A 17,572-nucleotide genomic window follows, 5' to 3' on the forward strand; every position below is an offset into this window, starting at 1 on the left:
TGGTCTCATGGCAGCATCTTCCACTGGTCTTCTCAAGGTGAACTTTAACGGGAGCGTTGGTGAGGGTGGGAGCACTGGAGGCGCCGAATTCCTCATCCGAGACCACATGGCCAGACTTGTAGCGACTGGGGGTCAGCTGATCTTTGACACGTCCGTGGTATTTGTTGAGCTTCGAGCTGCATGGGAGGGGCTCATCTGTGCGAGGCACATGGTGGGAGCATATCATATTCTTCTTGAGGGCGATTCGACCACGGTCATCGACTGGATCCGGAGCCAGGGACGGAGAGCTGGCTCTAGTCCGTTTCTCCACGATATCCGCAGGCTTTTAACTGACGGTGCTACCCTAAGGACAACACACATCTATAGGAAGACAAATAACGCTCCTGAATAGGTAGCCTCCTACGTGATCCATCATGCTGGGGGCTTCTTTTGGGTGGACTACATGTCAGTCCGTACTACATTGTATGATCTTCTTCTCTCCGACTCTGTTGGCTGCATTCATACATGTCAGGCGTGAGCTGTTGTTGTACCAAAAAAAATATTTATAAAATTTTTCTAAATATTTATTTTATTTTTAAAATAATATTCATTTGATATACTTTAAATGATTGTTTAATTTGAGGAGAGAGAAAAAGTCAAGAGAATTTTCCAGATTCCCGAATCATATACTCCAAAAAAAAAAAAAAAAAAAAAAAAAAAATCCGCGCTTGTCGGATGCCCTGAGAGCCAGCGCCACCGAGCCGAGAAACGGTGAAACAGCCCCATTTGGGTTAAAAGAGGACGGAGCCAAATAGGGACAGACCTCCAGGCCGTTCTGCACCTGGTGCGCTCCCTCCTCCTCCTCCTCTCGACCTCTCTTCTCCTCTGCTCCCACCAAAACCCTTGCATCTCGGGCTCCCCCCACCCCCCCCACAGGGTTTCTCACCGGCGATGTCGGGAAGGAGCCGGATGCCGCCGCCCACGATGAAGGGCCCGCCGCCGATGCACGAGCCCCCGCCGCCCGCCTTCGGCCGTGGCCTTGGCCCGATGCACCCCGCCTTCCTCGACGAGATGCGCGAAGTCCCCCCCTTCGGCCGCGGCCCCCTTCGCCCCTTCCCTCCCCACCCGGCCATCATCGAGGAACGCCTCGCTGCCCAGCACCAGGAGATCCAGGGCCTTCTTGTCGACAACCAGCGCCTCGCCGCCACCCACGTCGCCCTCAAGCAGGAGCTCGCCGCTGTCCACCACGAGATCGAGCGAATCAATCACGCCGCTGCCTCCGCTCACGCCGAGAGGGATCTCCAGCTCCGCGAGGTCCGCTTGCTTACCCTTTTTTGATCAATTTCGTTGTTTTATTTTTTTTTCTTTTTCTTGATGAAATATTTTTCTTTCTTATTGAATTCTGGCTAAAACTATTTGAGAAGGCTTATGATAAGTCGATGAAGCTGGAATCGGAGCTCCAGGCAGTGGAGGCGATGAGGGCGGAGCTCATACAGATCCGCGAGGACATACAGAAGCTCAATGCCGTGAGGCAGGAGCTTACTGGGCAGGTACAGGCTTTCACCCAGGATTTAAGTCGGGCCTCGGCTGATTTGCAGCAGGCTCCTGCAGTAAAGGCAGAGGTTGAGACCTTGAAGCGGGAAGTGCAGCGAGTGAGGTATCATTGCCTTGATACTGCCCACTTTCTTTTTCAGTGCTCTTTTCTTGTTTTTAACATGATCTTTTTACCATTTATCTTAAGAAAATTGGGGGAAAAAAAAACTAATTTGAATTGGTACCAATGGGTTTAATGCGAACACTAGTTATAGGAGGTAATCTTTGTGAGGCCACAAGTAATGCTGGATGTCAGATACATAAATAAGGAGGGTTTTCATCTGGGTAGCTGTCACTGTAAAATGATGAAGGCATCACGAGTTAGAAATTTAAACTGTAGCTTGAACGAATAGAAAGGTACATTTTCCAATCTCTAACGTTGCAACATTTGCAATATTAACCTTATGACTAACATGAATGTCTAGGGCTGGTATTGAGTATGAGAAGAAAGGATATGCTGATAGTTATGAGCAAGGACAGGTGATGGAGAAAAATTTAATTTCAATGGCTCGCGAGGTGGAGAAGCTACGGGCTGAGGTTGCTAATGCTGAGAAGAGGGCACGAGCTGCAGCTGCTGCTGGGACTCAAGGCAATCACCTTTAGCTTTGCTTTGATTCTATGTTTTACATCAGTATTTAGACACAACATGAAAGGGCTTTGTTTGTTGTCTGGCTTCCTGCAATCTATGTAAACACAATACAGTCAGTTCATGTTTAACATGAATCATGCTCAGCTACTCGAGTAGTTGGTTAGCAGATTCCTCACTTCTCAAGTTCAGCTGTTTTAATTTGAGTTAATAATGCAAAAATAATTTGCATTAGCTTTTAATGCACTTAAGTTGTTGCATGAAATTCATTAATATTTGAAGAATCAGCTAATATGTTTGATTGGAAATCCAAGCAGAGACAACCACAATAGACATAAAAAATGGATATATGACATAAAGAAGGAGGAACAATAAAGTGTGGAAATTGCTCAACAACAAGAAAACAATCATGAATTAGCAGAAGATTTTGTCACCAGCTCCAACTCTTTATCTTATTGAAATTTTAAAGCAAGCTGTTGCTTAGAGCATTGTATGATAGATGGAAAACCATAAAAAGGCGGCTTGAATGATCTAACATGATCGAACATAAGCAATTCAGTTCAGACAAATGATCAATGCCCTTCACAAGATATTCAGTCTAGTAAGCTTGCCAATATAAACTTTTTCAAAAACTGCTAAATGATCATTTAGCTGCACTGCACTAGAATTGACTGAATGTAGTCCTTGAAATCTGTAATAGAAATTCAAGATTTATTTTTATCACATATTTGGTGTCCAAACTGTACTTTTTAATGGACCTAAGTAAACTGTAGAAATGACTTTGGATATTAGAAGATCATTGGAAAAGCCCTGAAGACTTCTTTTTTATTCTTGCATGAGGAGGTGGTGCAAAGACAATAATGCATCTTTCATTGGAATAAGGGGAGTCTTGGGCATATTTTAATATCAAGGGTAGATTAGCTTGATAAAATGTCAATGATTTGTTACGAATGGTGTATTGGTAATATACCTGAACATCCCCTTGTACCCACATTTCTGCTAAATGATCATTTAGCTGCACTGCACTAGAATTGACTGAATGTAGTCCTTGAAATCTGTAATAGAAATTCAAGATTTATTTTTATCACATATTTGGTGTCCAAACTGTACTTTTTAATGGACCTAAGTAAACCGTAGAAATGACTTTGGATATTAGAAGATAATTGGAAAAGCCCTGAAGACGTCTTTTTTATTCTTGCATGAGGAGGTGGTGCAAAGACAATAATGCATCTTTCATTGGAATAAGGGGAGTCTTGGGCATATTTTAATATCAAGGGTAGATTAGCTTGATAAAATGTCAATGATTTGTTACGAATGGTGTATTGGTAATATACCTGAACATCCCCTTGTACCCACATTTCTGCTAACTCATTGGTCTGTCTAGCCTGGTGAACCTACTAGAGGTATTCAATACCCTACTCCTACTAAAGGAAAAGTTTGGAATCAAGAGAATGATGGATCCTAGCTGCCTTAATTGCAGGAATCCCAACAACAGGAATAAGAGCTACACGCTGAGGTGACAGAGCGAGACCAACTGCAAAAGGGACATTGGGACCCTCTTTTGCAATTAGTTTCGCTACAGCACCTGCTGCTCTAGTTAATTGTCCATCCTTTCCTAGTGTGATTTCTAATGTATGGCCGTGCCTAAGGGCATATTGGTTGAAGTAGATTTTTCTTTTTTATCAATAAAAACCTCTTCCCAAACTGTACAAGCTTCTTCCAAGCGAAAGCTTGTGACGGGTTTCCAACCCTGCTTTTCTCATCGCCCCAAATTGCATATGCTTTAAACTGAACGTCCGGTACACACCACCGCCAAAAGGACAATTCTTAATTCTATACCTTGACTGAGAGCAAAACTATCGAAATTTCAACTGTATCGGGAGAACTTAGTTTATAGTACGTAAGGTTGAATTAGGAGACATGCAAATTAGAGTACAGAGGTAAGTTTGGCGTTTTCTAGGGATGCGTTTTGCTTGAAAATCTTATTTTCTTTGAAGATTCATCACCATCAGGCGTCTAATTTAGTTTGACATCAAAATTTCCATGATACATAATGCTTATGGATTAGAGAGTATTATTATAATTGTCTTAAAGCTCACCTTATAGTTACAGGCTGATGGAGGGTGTGATTATAAGGAAATTTGTGGCTGGAAGTGATTATTAGTTTTTTTTCCTTATTTGGAGGTGTTTCACAGTAATTCATGCTGGAACATATTACTGAAAGTGTAATTCTGACAGCTTGTCTCAGAAGATTTTCCAATGAAAAACATATTGTTGGTTGTTATAGGACTCTGCTTTCTCACTCTTTTCTCACAGAGAGTAGAGCCAGTCAAAATCTTCTTCTTAACCCTTCCTAAGAGCAAGAGATAAATGAGGCTTGAGTGAAGCACGGAATCCTAGTATACTTTGATATCTAAGCCATGTTGTTGTGATTAAAGATAGACACCAAGTTATGTTGTCCTAACTTCTAGATTAGGATTAAGAGAGCGGCATTTTCATGGTCAAGGATCCAAATCGTTGTGTATATAACACTATGGTGATCAGGCCGCTGCATTGTGCTTTTTCATGGGGGTTTGATGTAGGATGCATGATTCACAAATGATAATGATTTTCCTATAGTTTATTATAACCTACCACTTTATTTACTTCTATGAAAGTGAAATGATAAGCAATTTCCAAACAACTATAAATTAAAGTATTAAACAAAGATTCTTCATGGTTAGCTGTTTAGAATTATTTTTCTATGTTAAAACTTAATATTTTCTTGTATTTTGTTATGTTAAATCTAGTTCTTCATGGAAAAAAGCATGTGCTTATTGTTGTTTGGATTTTTTTTTTCTGTGTAGGGTCTGCAGCTGTGGGCTATGGTGGGAACTATGGCAATCCTGATCCCAGTTATGGTGGAAATCCCTATCCAGCTGGCTATGGCATGAATCCTGTATGACCTTTATTCCACTTTGCAATGACTTTCTATGTTTCCGGATATACCCTATGAAACCCAATAAATGAACTGCCTGTGATTAGAAACTCCCTCGGGATTTCAGGTTCCTGGAGGTGTAGATGTTGGTCCTCAGTATGGGACTGGATCTGGGCATGGCTCTTGGGGTGCCTATGACTTGCAACGGGCTCATGGACGTAGATAAAAGAATCGCCATGTCATGCAAGATGTTGATCCCCTTCTCACTTGCATAGATATAGTCTTTTCGAGTGCAACTTTGTAGCCACTTGGTTTACAATCTGAGGTGTTGTTAATCAGGAACGCATTGTGGTGGGCAGATTCTCAATATGAATATTTTTGAGTATTGAATATCCTGGATTTTATTTTGAGACTGATTATTATTCTGCTAAAACTTGGCTAGTGTATAACGGCATTTTTACATGAAGACTTATGTTTATGAACTCATTTATTTATCATGTTTTATTTGTTATTTTTGGACGTGTGATTGTGATCATCCATCACCATGACATGCCACTTATAGCTATTTCTCAATGAGATCTTTATATCAACTGGAGTAGTCAGCAAGATATTTATTTATATTAGATTTCTGGAAACGATTAGACATGTTTATCTCCCTCTTAAGGAGCAGTTGAGAAGGCTCTGTTAATTTTGTTGTCGTGGATTATAAGGCTGGTGTTGGCATCAGGGTATATTGAAAATTCGTACTGCAATCTTTCAAATTTTCAGGAATGTAGAGGTCGATTCTGGCCAACTGGTCCTATAAATCTCTTGTGCCTGACATTTGATCTTTGGTAGAGAAGTTTGTCAACTTTTCTTAATGTTTATATAAGAACTTTTGGTGAATTAATTGCATGGATTAGTTGCTCTTTTGGAAAATGAAGCTGGTTAGCTGTTCTTGCTTAATTTTGAGTTGTTGATATGACAATATTTATGGTGCTAAGTTAGTTGTGCTTGGTCAGAGAAGTCACCATATTTAATAAAGTACTGCTAGTGTTGTGCCTTCCATTTAACATCAAATTTCTCTTCATTCCATTTAACATCAAATTTGATATGTTGCTAGCTCTAACATCCTTACATTTGTTAGTTAACAGAAGAAATGATATCTGGTTGTTGGGGCAGTGTTTTATGATTTTACACTGTTTGATTCCTAATTTTCATGCCCCTGTAGAATGTTTCTTAGATCATTTAGGTTTACAGTTGTTTATTTGTTCCAATCTGCATATGATCTGTATATGGATGTTCTTAGGTGATGATCTCATGACACCATTCAATTGGATGTTCTCATTTAAAGGTTGTGTCCAACGAGTTACGGATGGATAAGAACTAGTGATGTTGACTTGGTTTTAATGCCCACAAAAGAAGGTCAACATTTGCTGTAAGTTACTACAATGCATCTGCATGGTAACTTTGTTGGACACTGTACAAAGCAAATACTGGCCAAGTCTAATACATCTAGTGGCCGATTCAGTGGTTTGATTAGATGAGTTGGTTAAGTAGTTTGTTTAACAGGTTCTAATAGTGTGGGTTTTATGGTGTATTAATGTTCCAATTTTCTTTGTATGACACTTTAGAAGGCTGATTGACTTTTTTAATGGTCACACAACTTTGGAAATTTTAGATTGTAATCTCCCTAGTTGTTCTCACCGCAAATGCTTACTAAATCCAACTAGAAAAGAGTCTAAACGAGTGTAGCAATGAACTTACCATGAACTAGTATCACAAATACCAGACCTCTTTTTTCAATATGTAAAACACCAACAGGAAGCATACTCAAACTTTGCATGCAGGTGCTTAAAGATTGTTCGGGTACCAAGCAATATACTGACACATGAATAAGTAGATGGTGTCAGAATGGATTAAGTTGTATAGGATAAGAAAATTGAGGGATTTGGGCAACAGTTTGATTCATTTCATTACTAAAATGCAGTCAAATTCTAGGTCCCTGGAGAATGATGCACCACAACACAGTGGGTGCACTATAAAAAGTGACTTGGGAGGAAAACTTGTGCTCTGGCAAGGCAGAGTTGCAGTTGAATCACAATGAATGAATTTCTTCAAGTAAGTGATCCTTTTTTTTTCTAATTAATTATTGATTATTGCTTATAAATTTTTGGGAATCGTCATTTCTAAGTTTTCTTTGTGGTTCTTTTTCTTGAATGAGCTAGTGGTTACGTTTCCTGATCAATATTGTTTGCAAGAAGGGGCATTCTTAATTTACCTAATGATACTCAGATTCTGTGCTGGGGGTTCCTCTTTTGTGGTAATGTGTGGCATATGAAATTAAACCATACTTCTCAATAGGATTTATTGTACATTTTAGAACTCTACGCTTAGAAGCTGGAATTGCTGCATTGGTGTAAAACACAGTGTTGCTGTTGTATACTTCACCGTACTTTTTGCTTACCGATATTGGATGCCTGAACAAAGCAAAAATTTGTTGCATAATTTGCATGAATTGCGGGCAATAAATATATTTATTATATTGAGAGTTTACAGTTTTATGAAATTGCAGGTGTTTGCTGTAAGTTATTTTGTAAATAGAACAGTACTATTTCTTGGATTGGTATAAGAGTGCCTCATGACAGTCCCTTTCCCCTTGTAAAACTGGAAACTGTTTTTATTATGATAGATGCATAGTTCATTTATTGTAGACCATTGTAATAATAACTGGCAAGCTGTTTCTTGGTTTATCCATGGTGAATACTTTTTTGTCATATATTTGCATGGAGGCTACATTAGGTAGCCTCCTGATATCCTCTTTTATCAAAGTACAAATCTTTCCTTCTCTAAACTTCCCAACAAAATCAACCTCTCTTTCAATGTTAACTCTGGCTCTTTTCTGTGCATGATTTAACTATGTTTGTTGCTACTAGTCTTAGTCTCCCTGGTTTTCCCATCCATATATCCACATCAATAACCTCATGTATATCTTTACTCATTTTGTGCATGCCTCTATATCTCCCTCAGAAGTCTTAAATCTAACTAACTACGATGATCATTTTCTACAAGGTTTATTCATCTTGTTGTTGTCCGCTTACTGAAGTTGCCCTGCTGTCTGTTTGAGCCAGGTCTGTTTAGATGCTAATCATATTTCTTGTTATCTTCTTTATAAGGCAAATTAATGGTTTCTTAGGTTGCTCCCTCTTATTTTCAAGCTTACTATTGGGGTCATGAAAACCAACGGTGGTTTTTGAACACTCAGATATTGGTCATCTTGGTCAGTGATTGAAACCAAGCTGAACAGAGGTCGTGGTTTATCTTGATCGATATGGAAGGTGGGGAAATTTTGGAAAGAACCAAGATAATCTGAAATCTTGGCCAATATACAGTAACCAAGATATCCTGAGATCTTGATGTTCATTTATTAAAAGACTCATTTGAGATATTAAAAGGAGGGATCAGAATTGCAAAGATATAAGTAGTTTGGCATTTGCCTTCAACTTTTTTGTTTTTTTTTGATGTTGAAAACTTCAGAGTGTGCCTAATTTTGAAAATAACACAAAACTTGTCATTTAAATAACAAATGACAAGACAGTTTTGTGTTTTTTTCACAGTTGTTATCCTCAATAGAGAACTCTTCAATGAGCATTCTGATCTTCTTATTAAAGTTCTGAAGACAAAGTTTTAGTGGTATGATTTCTTTGAAATGGCTCTGTGATGTGACTGCCACTTTGAAAAATATACAAGTGGTGGGCTCTCACCTTTCCTGATCCAGGGATCTTAACCTATGAATTGACGTAGCAAAGATAATGTGTAAACTGCCTATGGCTCTAGTCTTACATTATCCATTCTTATTCTTGCTTGTGTCTTGTTTCATGTAATTCGGGCTTCAATTTAAGCATTTTGGGCTTAATTACCTTGGGTGACATGAATGGTGCACCCTCTGAGCAATAGATTAAAGCTACAAACTGGGCTCATGGGTCATCCTAGTATCAAATAAAAGAGACATATGACAGACCTCGTCGAGCTGACTGTGTACTCATAAGTTTCACACCATTTCTTTATCTCTTATTCTCTTTGTGTTTATTCTTGTATGCAACGACTCAAGTCCTGGCGGGACGTCCTACGGCACACTGGGATTGGGTATCAACCCAAGTGTCGGGATAGGACCTACTCATCATTGTCCCAGTGTCCCGATCAGTATGCCTTGGGACATCATGTACCCCCAATATTGGGACCATCATGTATCCCCAATATTGGGATGGGCCTCCCAGCTCTTCATCCCTAGGACGTCGGACTGGTCAAGGAAGCCTTTCTATCTGCTACTCCTGCAACTTCCAATTTCGGTCCAGGCTTGGGGAGGGGAGTGCTAACCGACTTGTCCTAGATAGAATCACTATCATTTGCTTTATCCAACATGTCTGCTACAATTCCGCCTCTTATCCGCTCCCTACGCTTGCGAACTCTAAAAGAGTGCTCGACCACCACAATCCTGAGCTTCGTCAATAGGCGTCCAATCCTGGGAAAAAGGTAGGGTAGAATCGCCGAGTCGTCTAGCACCGTCCCCTGCCTCAACTCCACAATCACAATCATTTGTAAAAAAAGGTGGTTTGCTGCTGATCCTTTCCCCGGCATTGGAAAGACCTGACTGGTCTTGGTAAGTACCTGACAAACCTAAGGCTTGGAACTGAACTCAACTGACAGAATGACTTGTATGGAATTGAGTTTAGTTTGGCCACAGGAGCAAAGGTCTCGAGATAATCGATGCCATAGGTTTGTGTGAAATGGTCTTTTAGCGCTGCTTTCACATGATGCAATATCTAGGCCTCCTAGACCTGCTCTCTCGCCTAAGCCTCATAGCATTCATATTCCAAGCACTAAGTATTACCTGCCCGCTTAGATGCGTCAATCCGCCTTCGGCCGTCTGTCGGAGATTCTCTCTCGAGATTTCTCCCCAAGTTATAGGATTTTCGTCTTCCTTAAGCACATACTCACAAATCGTCCCCCATGACTTATGGAACAAAACGTAAATTTGAGCACCCCCGAATTCAGGGAAAGCTTCCCTTAATTTAGACGTTGCGGTATACCTACTAGCATTCTAGTTTAGAAGGGAATAAGGGGCCTAAGCACGGCAGATGCCGTACACTTGAGTGGCAAAGGAAAGCGAGACCGTACGTGTTTTTCCAGGCCTGTTCGGTTTCGGTCGGGAGACTACTCTAGAAAGATTGATTCCAAAACCACAACTGTACACCACCAAAGGGACCACGAAAGCAAATATGAGCCCCGAGACTAGGATCCAGCCTTCTTCCGAGAGGAAAGAGCGGCTCAAGAAGTGGAACTACTAAGACCCGCGAGGGTCATCCTTTCTTGAATCGTAGCTCTCTCACAGGGCGAGGGACTATTTGGCATTTGCATTATTAATTAGTTGGCAAGTCGGGCGCGTCCTCGGAGGGACTTCCCGAATGACCGTACCGGGGAATTCTACCGTACTCCGTGCTATATGAGCTCCCCGAGTGCTTTCTTCCTGGCTTTAGGAGGTAATGATCTTCGTTCCTCCCTCAGGGAGTGACTTTGTTAATTGGAATATGCCTCATATCTTAAGTTGACCTATTGCCTTAGCTTGACTTTGTTATCCCGTTCGTGACCAATACCCATTGGTCACTTCACTCCCTTAAGAGGAGATTCAACAATAAGTAGCTTGGACTGTTCGGGCGGACAGATTAGTCAAAATGTATCTATCCATGTTCTCAGTGTCTAAGCTGATTCTTGTTCGGGACCTAGCTCGGATGAATCATTCGAATCTAATCTGGTTCTGGTGATTGCGTCTAGTAATCCTTTATTTAGTTGGTGGGACTCACATTTCCTATTCTTGAGTCTTCACTCGATGTATGCGCTTTCCATTCACAAGAATTGCGTAACAAAAAACAATCCGTGAATTCTTTTTTGAACATTAAAGTGTGCTAAAAAAAGGAAATTCTATACAGCTCCTGATTATTCTGTCTGGCCCTCATCTTTAGCGTGGATATCATTGGTATAAATGAATGAAACTGGAATATTGAAGGCTTGTTTCTGTCCATATATATGCAACTCTAACTCCATAAATTCTGGGCGTTTTCGAACGAATTCTCCAAGTGCACCCTCTACGTCCCTTACTGCTAGTCTTGTTGGGACTGCGGAAATGAGAGGACTCGTCAGTGTCGATGTCACTGCAACCAAGGTATGCGACCTCCAAAACCACCACTACACCCCCCTCGTGCATCAGTGTGTGCTGCTTGTTTTTTGAAAACAGTTTGCATCTTATTAGTTGAGTTTAGTGTTGTTTTCTCGTACTTTGTCTTTCGCCGGGAGGCTTGAGCTGGTCAAGTCTGTTCTCTATAGCCTCCAGACCTATTGGCTAGGCACTGGGAGTGAGTGAACTACCCGGGGAGAAAGGGGCCCAATTCATTCTCCAGATGAGTTGGGAGCTGGGGCAGCCCGCGCGCGAGATCAGATCGACTACTCTACTACCATCAGGTGGGATTGAGACAGCTCTAAGGTGGGAAGAGTTCAAATCAAAGCTAGGTAGCTCGAGGTCCGCGCGGTATGGAAGATTGGTCCGCTCCGCAAAGCTGAGCTTTTCGGTTCGCTCCCCAGGCCTTCAACCCTGTTTGCCTCCGAGTTGGCATGTCGTATGTATATATATAATTTTAGAATGGAATGGGTTGGTTTAGATCGATCTTAACCTGATGATTGATGATCATGAATTTTTTTTTCTATTCAATATCAAATCGTAGAAAATTCGAATTATGGTGTCGAAATGGATTTACATGAAATCCCTAGTATTTTCATTTTCGACCGCTACAAGATCAACGCTCGAATATTTACGGATTCGCAGGGGGCTGTTCGCCCTACTTAGTTGACTGACAATGACAAAGGCTTGCGAAACGCTATCTGGGGACAAAGAAAGTGACTTCGGAGTTTTTCATTCTCAGAACCTCCTTTGAATTACAGAACGTCGAGGCGCCTAGTAGCCACATATCAGCTGCGCTCAATATGCGGGATTTCCGTTGGATCAGATCTTTCGCTTGGCATCGTAAGTAGCATGCGGAGGAGCTAAGATACGCCCCATCTTACTAATAATAATGAAGGGCCGAAGAAACACACTCTTTTTGGGCCAATTCATACTCTACTAGATCCAGTTGCATTCGATTGGAATTGAGAGAATAACCAAAATGAATTTGACTTTCTTGATCCCGAAGTCACTTTCATTAACTAGCACTATTCTGATGTAAACCGTTAGAAGTAATTTGTTAGATACATTGACTTTCCATTTAAATAAAATATTCGCCGATCCGTTTTTAATTTAACCAGTGTAACAAATATTCGCCGAGAGAAGGGGTCCAGCACAAGATCATCGCCTGAAGAAATCCGTTTTTGGAGGATGACATTTCATTTAGCAGAAGCGGAGTCTTTTTTGCCAAAGAAAAGTGCTGATAAAGGGAAAGGGATTGGTGAGTCCGGTCCCGTAGTACCTCCCTCGCCGTCTGCTCACGCTGCCATCCCAATGAAGTCCGGCACCGTAGTTCGATCTGGTGGAGTTACCTCGATCCCGTTACCTATCGCAAAGCTAGTAGCCGAAGTAAGTACCATTTCAAAATACCGAAAACGTCAGGGGCATTCCTTGATCCAAGATATTCACCTGTGATGAAATCCGAGTTCCTCCAATGCGCGGAGCAAAAAAACGCGATTGACCGAATCAAATGCTTTTTGGATGATGGCGCCTTTGCGAGGATGTCTTTAATCAGCCAATGCCAAGGCAACAAAGCTAGCATCAAACCTACCCGCCCAGAACCCTCCTTAATTTCAGTTTTGAATCAAAAAATCAAAGTAATAAAAGACCGTCGAAATACAAGACTAGCCCTCAACCGAGTACCGAGCTCGATACTACTAATGCTCGACCCTCACAAATTGCAGATACTAATTTTTGAAGAATCAATCGGATTGAAGCTATAGCGTCATCGTTTGCTGGAATCGAAATATCTGCCATAAGCAAAGCAAGCACCAGTACTAGAGTCAGTTGTTCCAGATCGAGAACCAGGATAGCAACAGAGGCAAGGATGATGACTTACTCTAAGGCCTTGTAAGGATTGACTTGGATGATTAGAGCGTCTTCGGAAAAGAGGCGGAGCACTTAGAACAGCTCAAGGAGTGCTTAGGCGTCTGTCGCGCGGCTTGTCCCTGAATCCCCTACTAAAGAATTGGGAATCCTTTTTACAAATCTCCTCCTCAGAGCGCCCTCTAACCCTACCTTTTCTGAATGGTACACTTTAAGACGTCTCCGCAAAGAACTCCAATAGGAAGAATGAATTCGGGAGTGGAAGGGCACCTATTCACTCGATAAACAACTTCTCCTTTGAATTTCTCCAAATCATCAAGGAGTAACGAGAGAAGTTGGGTGGAGCATGAGATTAAGATAGGTGTGGCTTTGGTTCTTAGATAAGAGTGCTTATCTATGCCTACTTCTCCGCTTGGCACCTGAACTTGCACCGTAGGTAGTTTGCAGCCCGCCCAGCCTGATAGACGAACCCGCTGGAAAGAAAGACGACCTTACCTTTTTCGTAGATAGTCTCAGTAAGAGCTACTGTAGTCTCCCCACGAAGAGGATGCTATCGAATGCGCTCTTGTCGCAATTGAATCAATAGTAAAGATACCCACGATTTTGACTGCCACAGAAGATTAGGCCATTCAGAATGGGGAGCTAGCCAACGCCAACCCTTTTTCCGACAGAGGAGGAGCTAAGAGCTCGACCCAGGCCTCTTCCTCTTTCCGAGAGATTCAAGAAGAAGGAAAAGCGCTTGGGTGAGAATAGAAATATGTTTCATGTTGGACGCAGTACTCATACTCATACTGGAAATTACGATCAAGGATGACTCTATCAATCGCCATCTACTTTGGAGATACCTTCTGAAGCATTTTTCAAAGAAAAGACCCGTTTGCTGCTCAAACCGTAGCAGGAAATGCTATTCGTGTAGAAGGAAATGCTATTTGTACAGTAGTGGAAGCAGGGTACGAAAGAGGCGAAAGTCGTGCGAACCCAGAAAACCGCATATAAGTGAACTCAAACTACATCGAAGAGAAATGGCCTGCAAACCATTAGCCTAAGGATAGAATAGAGGGTTCAGTAGCCCGCCCTAACTAAAAGGTAGGTAGGCGGGCTTTGAAAATGCCTTACTTACACCTTACTGATGATGATCAAAAAGCCCTACTAAGTAGAGGACTAGCCTTGAGTTCCCAATAGTTATGACCTTCTCTTTCTTTCCCGCCTCACCCGAACCATTATTGATACGATGCAGCTGACTGATTCTTGGAAGGGGGGAATGAACCTCAAGACTCTTTTTCCTTAAGCCCTACGAGGTCGAACAGGGGTTCGAAGGTTCTTCTTCCATTTCTTAATGTCTTTCTTTTTTTTTGTTCTGAAAAAACAAGGGCAGAGCAAGAGCAAGAATTTGACGAAAGTGAGAAAGACTTGTTCGAGGGCGAAGGCCGAGTCGTCGGAGTCTTGTGGGTGGGATAGGCATTTTATCTTCTTCTTTGAGAGTAGAATGGTTCCTACACCAATCATTTATCTAGATTGCACAGGATAGGATACCTAATCTTTGGGTGAGAATAGAAATATTGGCTAGTCTCTGCTGGAATAACTAAAGAATGAAACGAGGCAGGCTCACTAACCGAGATTCCCAACTGCTAAAAGAAGGGGTCACGTGGGAACTAGGACCACTTTCTAGTTGGTACTACAACGCACAAGCGGTAAGAGCAAACTGTCTTATTGGTTGCAAGCAAAGGATTGGGGATTCAGTGGTGTAATGTTAAGAGGTCGTGCGACATGAAGACATTGATAGCAATATGGGGGAAGTTCCCATCAGGCACCTGCCCAACAAGGACTTCGATGGGAAAGAGCCTTGGAAACTCAAGAACAAGGTAAGGTCATGGTACTATACCGTCGCGTTGGACCTAAAGACTCCTGTGGAGGTTCGTTCTATTGGATCCCCCGGTCGTTCCATTTTAGCATGCCAAAACCGTCATGGCCAAATCAACGAAGAAGAAAACAGGTTCTTCTCTTGAGCCTATTTTGTTTTGGGGCCTCACTCCCTAATTAGGCCAAAGTGCGTCAGGCTGCCGTAACTTGGGCTCATCATGCTATACTTGCGGGGAAGGAAAAACGAGCAGTTTACGCTTTAGTAGCTACCGTTTCACTAGCTCTAGTATCCACTGGCTTTCAAGGAATGGAATATTACCAAGTCTGCTCTTTCTGAAACTCGGAAAAGGTCCGGTATCCAACGAGGTCTGTGACTACTCAATCTTCACGTCTATAAAGGCATCCTTATAGATGAGAAATCGATCGTTCACGTAGTTATTCATTATTATATCACAGGCGATAAGGCTAGCCCTCGCTCCAAGACAGGTAGTTGACTCAGCTGCACCATATGCTTAACACTAACTAGTCGAAAATTTCTTATGACCGACCTACCCCGGAGATCAAGTTTCATTCGAGGCAGATATGAAAGTCCGATAAGGTAAGTTGTAAAGAGAGAATGCTTGGTAGCAGGACAGTAGGAGTTCAGTAGGCGGGCCAGTAGCACGTATGCCAAGGATAGCTGTCCAAGGGTTGAAAGCCAGTAGTAAACCAGTCAGCTAGCTCCCACACAGAAAGAAAGAGCGCGGAGCCCCGGCCCGACCTGTAGGTCCGCTCCGAATTAGATTGACGAAAGACGAATGTTTTAGGCCGAATGTAGCGAAGCCAGATTATGTCGGAGTTGGACAGGGAAGAGCGTCCTCTAGGACCATCATCAGATTCCAGGTGTTCCATGGTTCCTTTCCACATCAATTGCCAATTCTTGGTTATTGAGATTCACGGATAATTCATCTCAATATTTAGGGATAGATCTTACCCATCTTTTTATCCCCTCAAAAAACCGAAATGATTGAAGTTTTTCTATTTGGAATTGTCTTAGGTCTACGAAGGGATATGGTGGCGAGGCTCTTCCAACAGCTTATGAAGGCAGGAAAGGTTGTCCTCCCGAAGATCAAGAGACCTGATGAGGTGGGACAGATTGAAAACGAAAATGACTGTCCATATCATCGCCTCATCAGCCATTCGATTGAAGATTGCTGGGCTTTCAAAGATTGGCTGCTGAATGAGCTCACGGCGGGAAGGATTATCATAACTTAAAAGGTGCCTCTTGAAGCCGCCACGGCCACATGTCAGCTCATCATCAAGGGATGAATTCTGCGGAAAGTTCGAAGCCGCACCTCCCAAGATACCCCCAACATGCAGTGCAGTCGGAAGAGGAGGCGCTTTGATAAGCTTCCAACAGATGTTTCAAGAGTCTTTGGCCGAGCTCAAACTCTTTTCAAAAAGCTTGGAACTCATTCGCGAAGTCAGTAAACCCTGCATGGGCGCCCCGATGAGTATGACATAGAATATTTAAAGGAGAAGTATTTATTCTTAGACTGGCTAGCCTGAAAACTCATCTTCCAAAGGCCAATCAAGACAAAACAACTCTTTATCTACGGCAAACCGAGCCTTCCGAGAGGCGAAGGGATTGGATTTCACCTATGATCAGATCAGTGGGCAACCAATTCGTGTTGTTCTTGTTGACGTTGACTTTCAAGCTCATTTTTTAGTAGGCCAGGATTTTCGGAGCTGCTCCCAGCTCACACTATGGTGGCGGAGGTGCCGCCGTGAAGATCTAGGAGTGTGAGCAGTACGAGCTGAAAGGCTCTCATACTGTTTGGAGGGCAGGGGGCATAGATGCCAAACCTGACCCCTATCTATCGTCGTAGAAGCTGTTCCTTTGAAAGATTATGGTTCTCGGGTATCCAATCAATTCATCCTCCAAACCAACTAAACTGGGGAGGCGGAAATGAAATTGTAGGGTGAGGGACGGGGGAAGCTCCAGGAAGGCTTCGCTCGCTCGCTCAATTCGCTCTAACGCTCGTTTACGAGTGGAGTGATACAGCCCTTATTAAAGTAGGGCGAGGCCTTACTACACGAGCTCGTAAGTCAAGCACGGAACGAGCCTTGTCTACGAAGCTTCGCGTCCTCGTCTTGCTTGCTTCTAGCGAAGCTTAACGCATCGTAGAGCGCTTTATCCCTATCACCTTAGGGAAGGCTTTCTCTCTCTAACTCGTGGTCTCCTCATATCCTAAAAATAGAAAAAAGTGTTGTATAGTATACATAGTAGGAGGGAGGGAAAAAAACTCCTATTGATTGAGGGTTTTGGAGGACATGATATGCTCCTTGGCTATACTCTACTGTTCGCCTCCGGCGGTTCTTTCCTTTTGGCTCGGTGAATCACCGAAGCCAAATCCATCTTGCGCAGACTGCAGTTGAGGCAGGTGGGGAAGGAAGAGAACCGGCAAGGGATTATCGAACAGTAGGACGGTGGCGCATTCCATTCCATGGGAAAATAGGGATAATCCCGTCCCATAGGATTTAAAACCCTGCTTCTATGTTCTTTGACCTATGGAACACT

General features: G+C 42.4%; 1 protein-coding gene across 1 annotated transcript; it reads left to right on the forward strand.

The window, feature by feature from the left end:
• The first annotated feature begins 728 nt into the window (after positions 1-728).
• Positions 729-16,868, forward strand: LOC103721941 (structural maintenance of chromosomes domain protein). The gene is made up of 5 exons (XM_008812332.6): positions 729-1,293; positions 1,404-1,636; positions 1,998-2,161; positions 5,005-5,096; positions 5,203-16,868. The coding sequence occupies exons 1-5, from the start codon at positions 931-933 to the stop codon at positions 5,299-5,301; spliced, it is 951 nt and encodes a 316-aa protein (XP_008810554.3). The 5' UTR covers positions 729-930; the 3' UTR covers positions 5,302-16,868.
• The last annotated feature ends 704 nt before the right edge of the window (positions 16,869-17,572 follow it).

Source organism: Phoenix dactylifera, chromosome 9 (assembly GCF_051530095.1).
Source record: "Phoenix dactylifera cultivar Ajwa chromosome 9, Ajwa_hap1_PhDact_Kaust_v1.1, whole genome shotgun sequence".
Taxonomy (NCBI): Eukaryota; Viridiplantae; Streptophyta; class Magnoliopsida; order Arecales; family Arecaceae; genus Phoenix; species Phoenix dactylifera.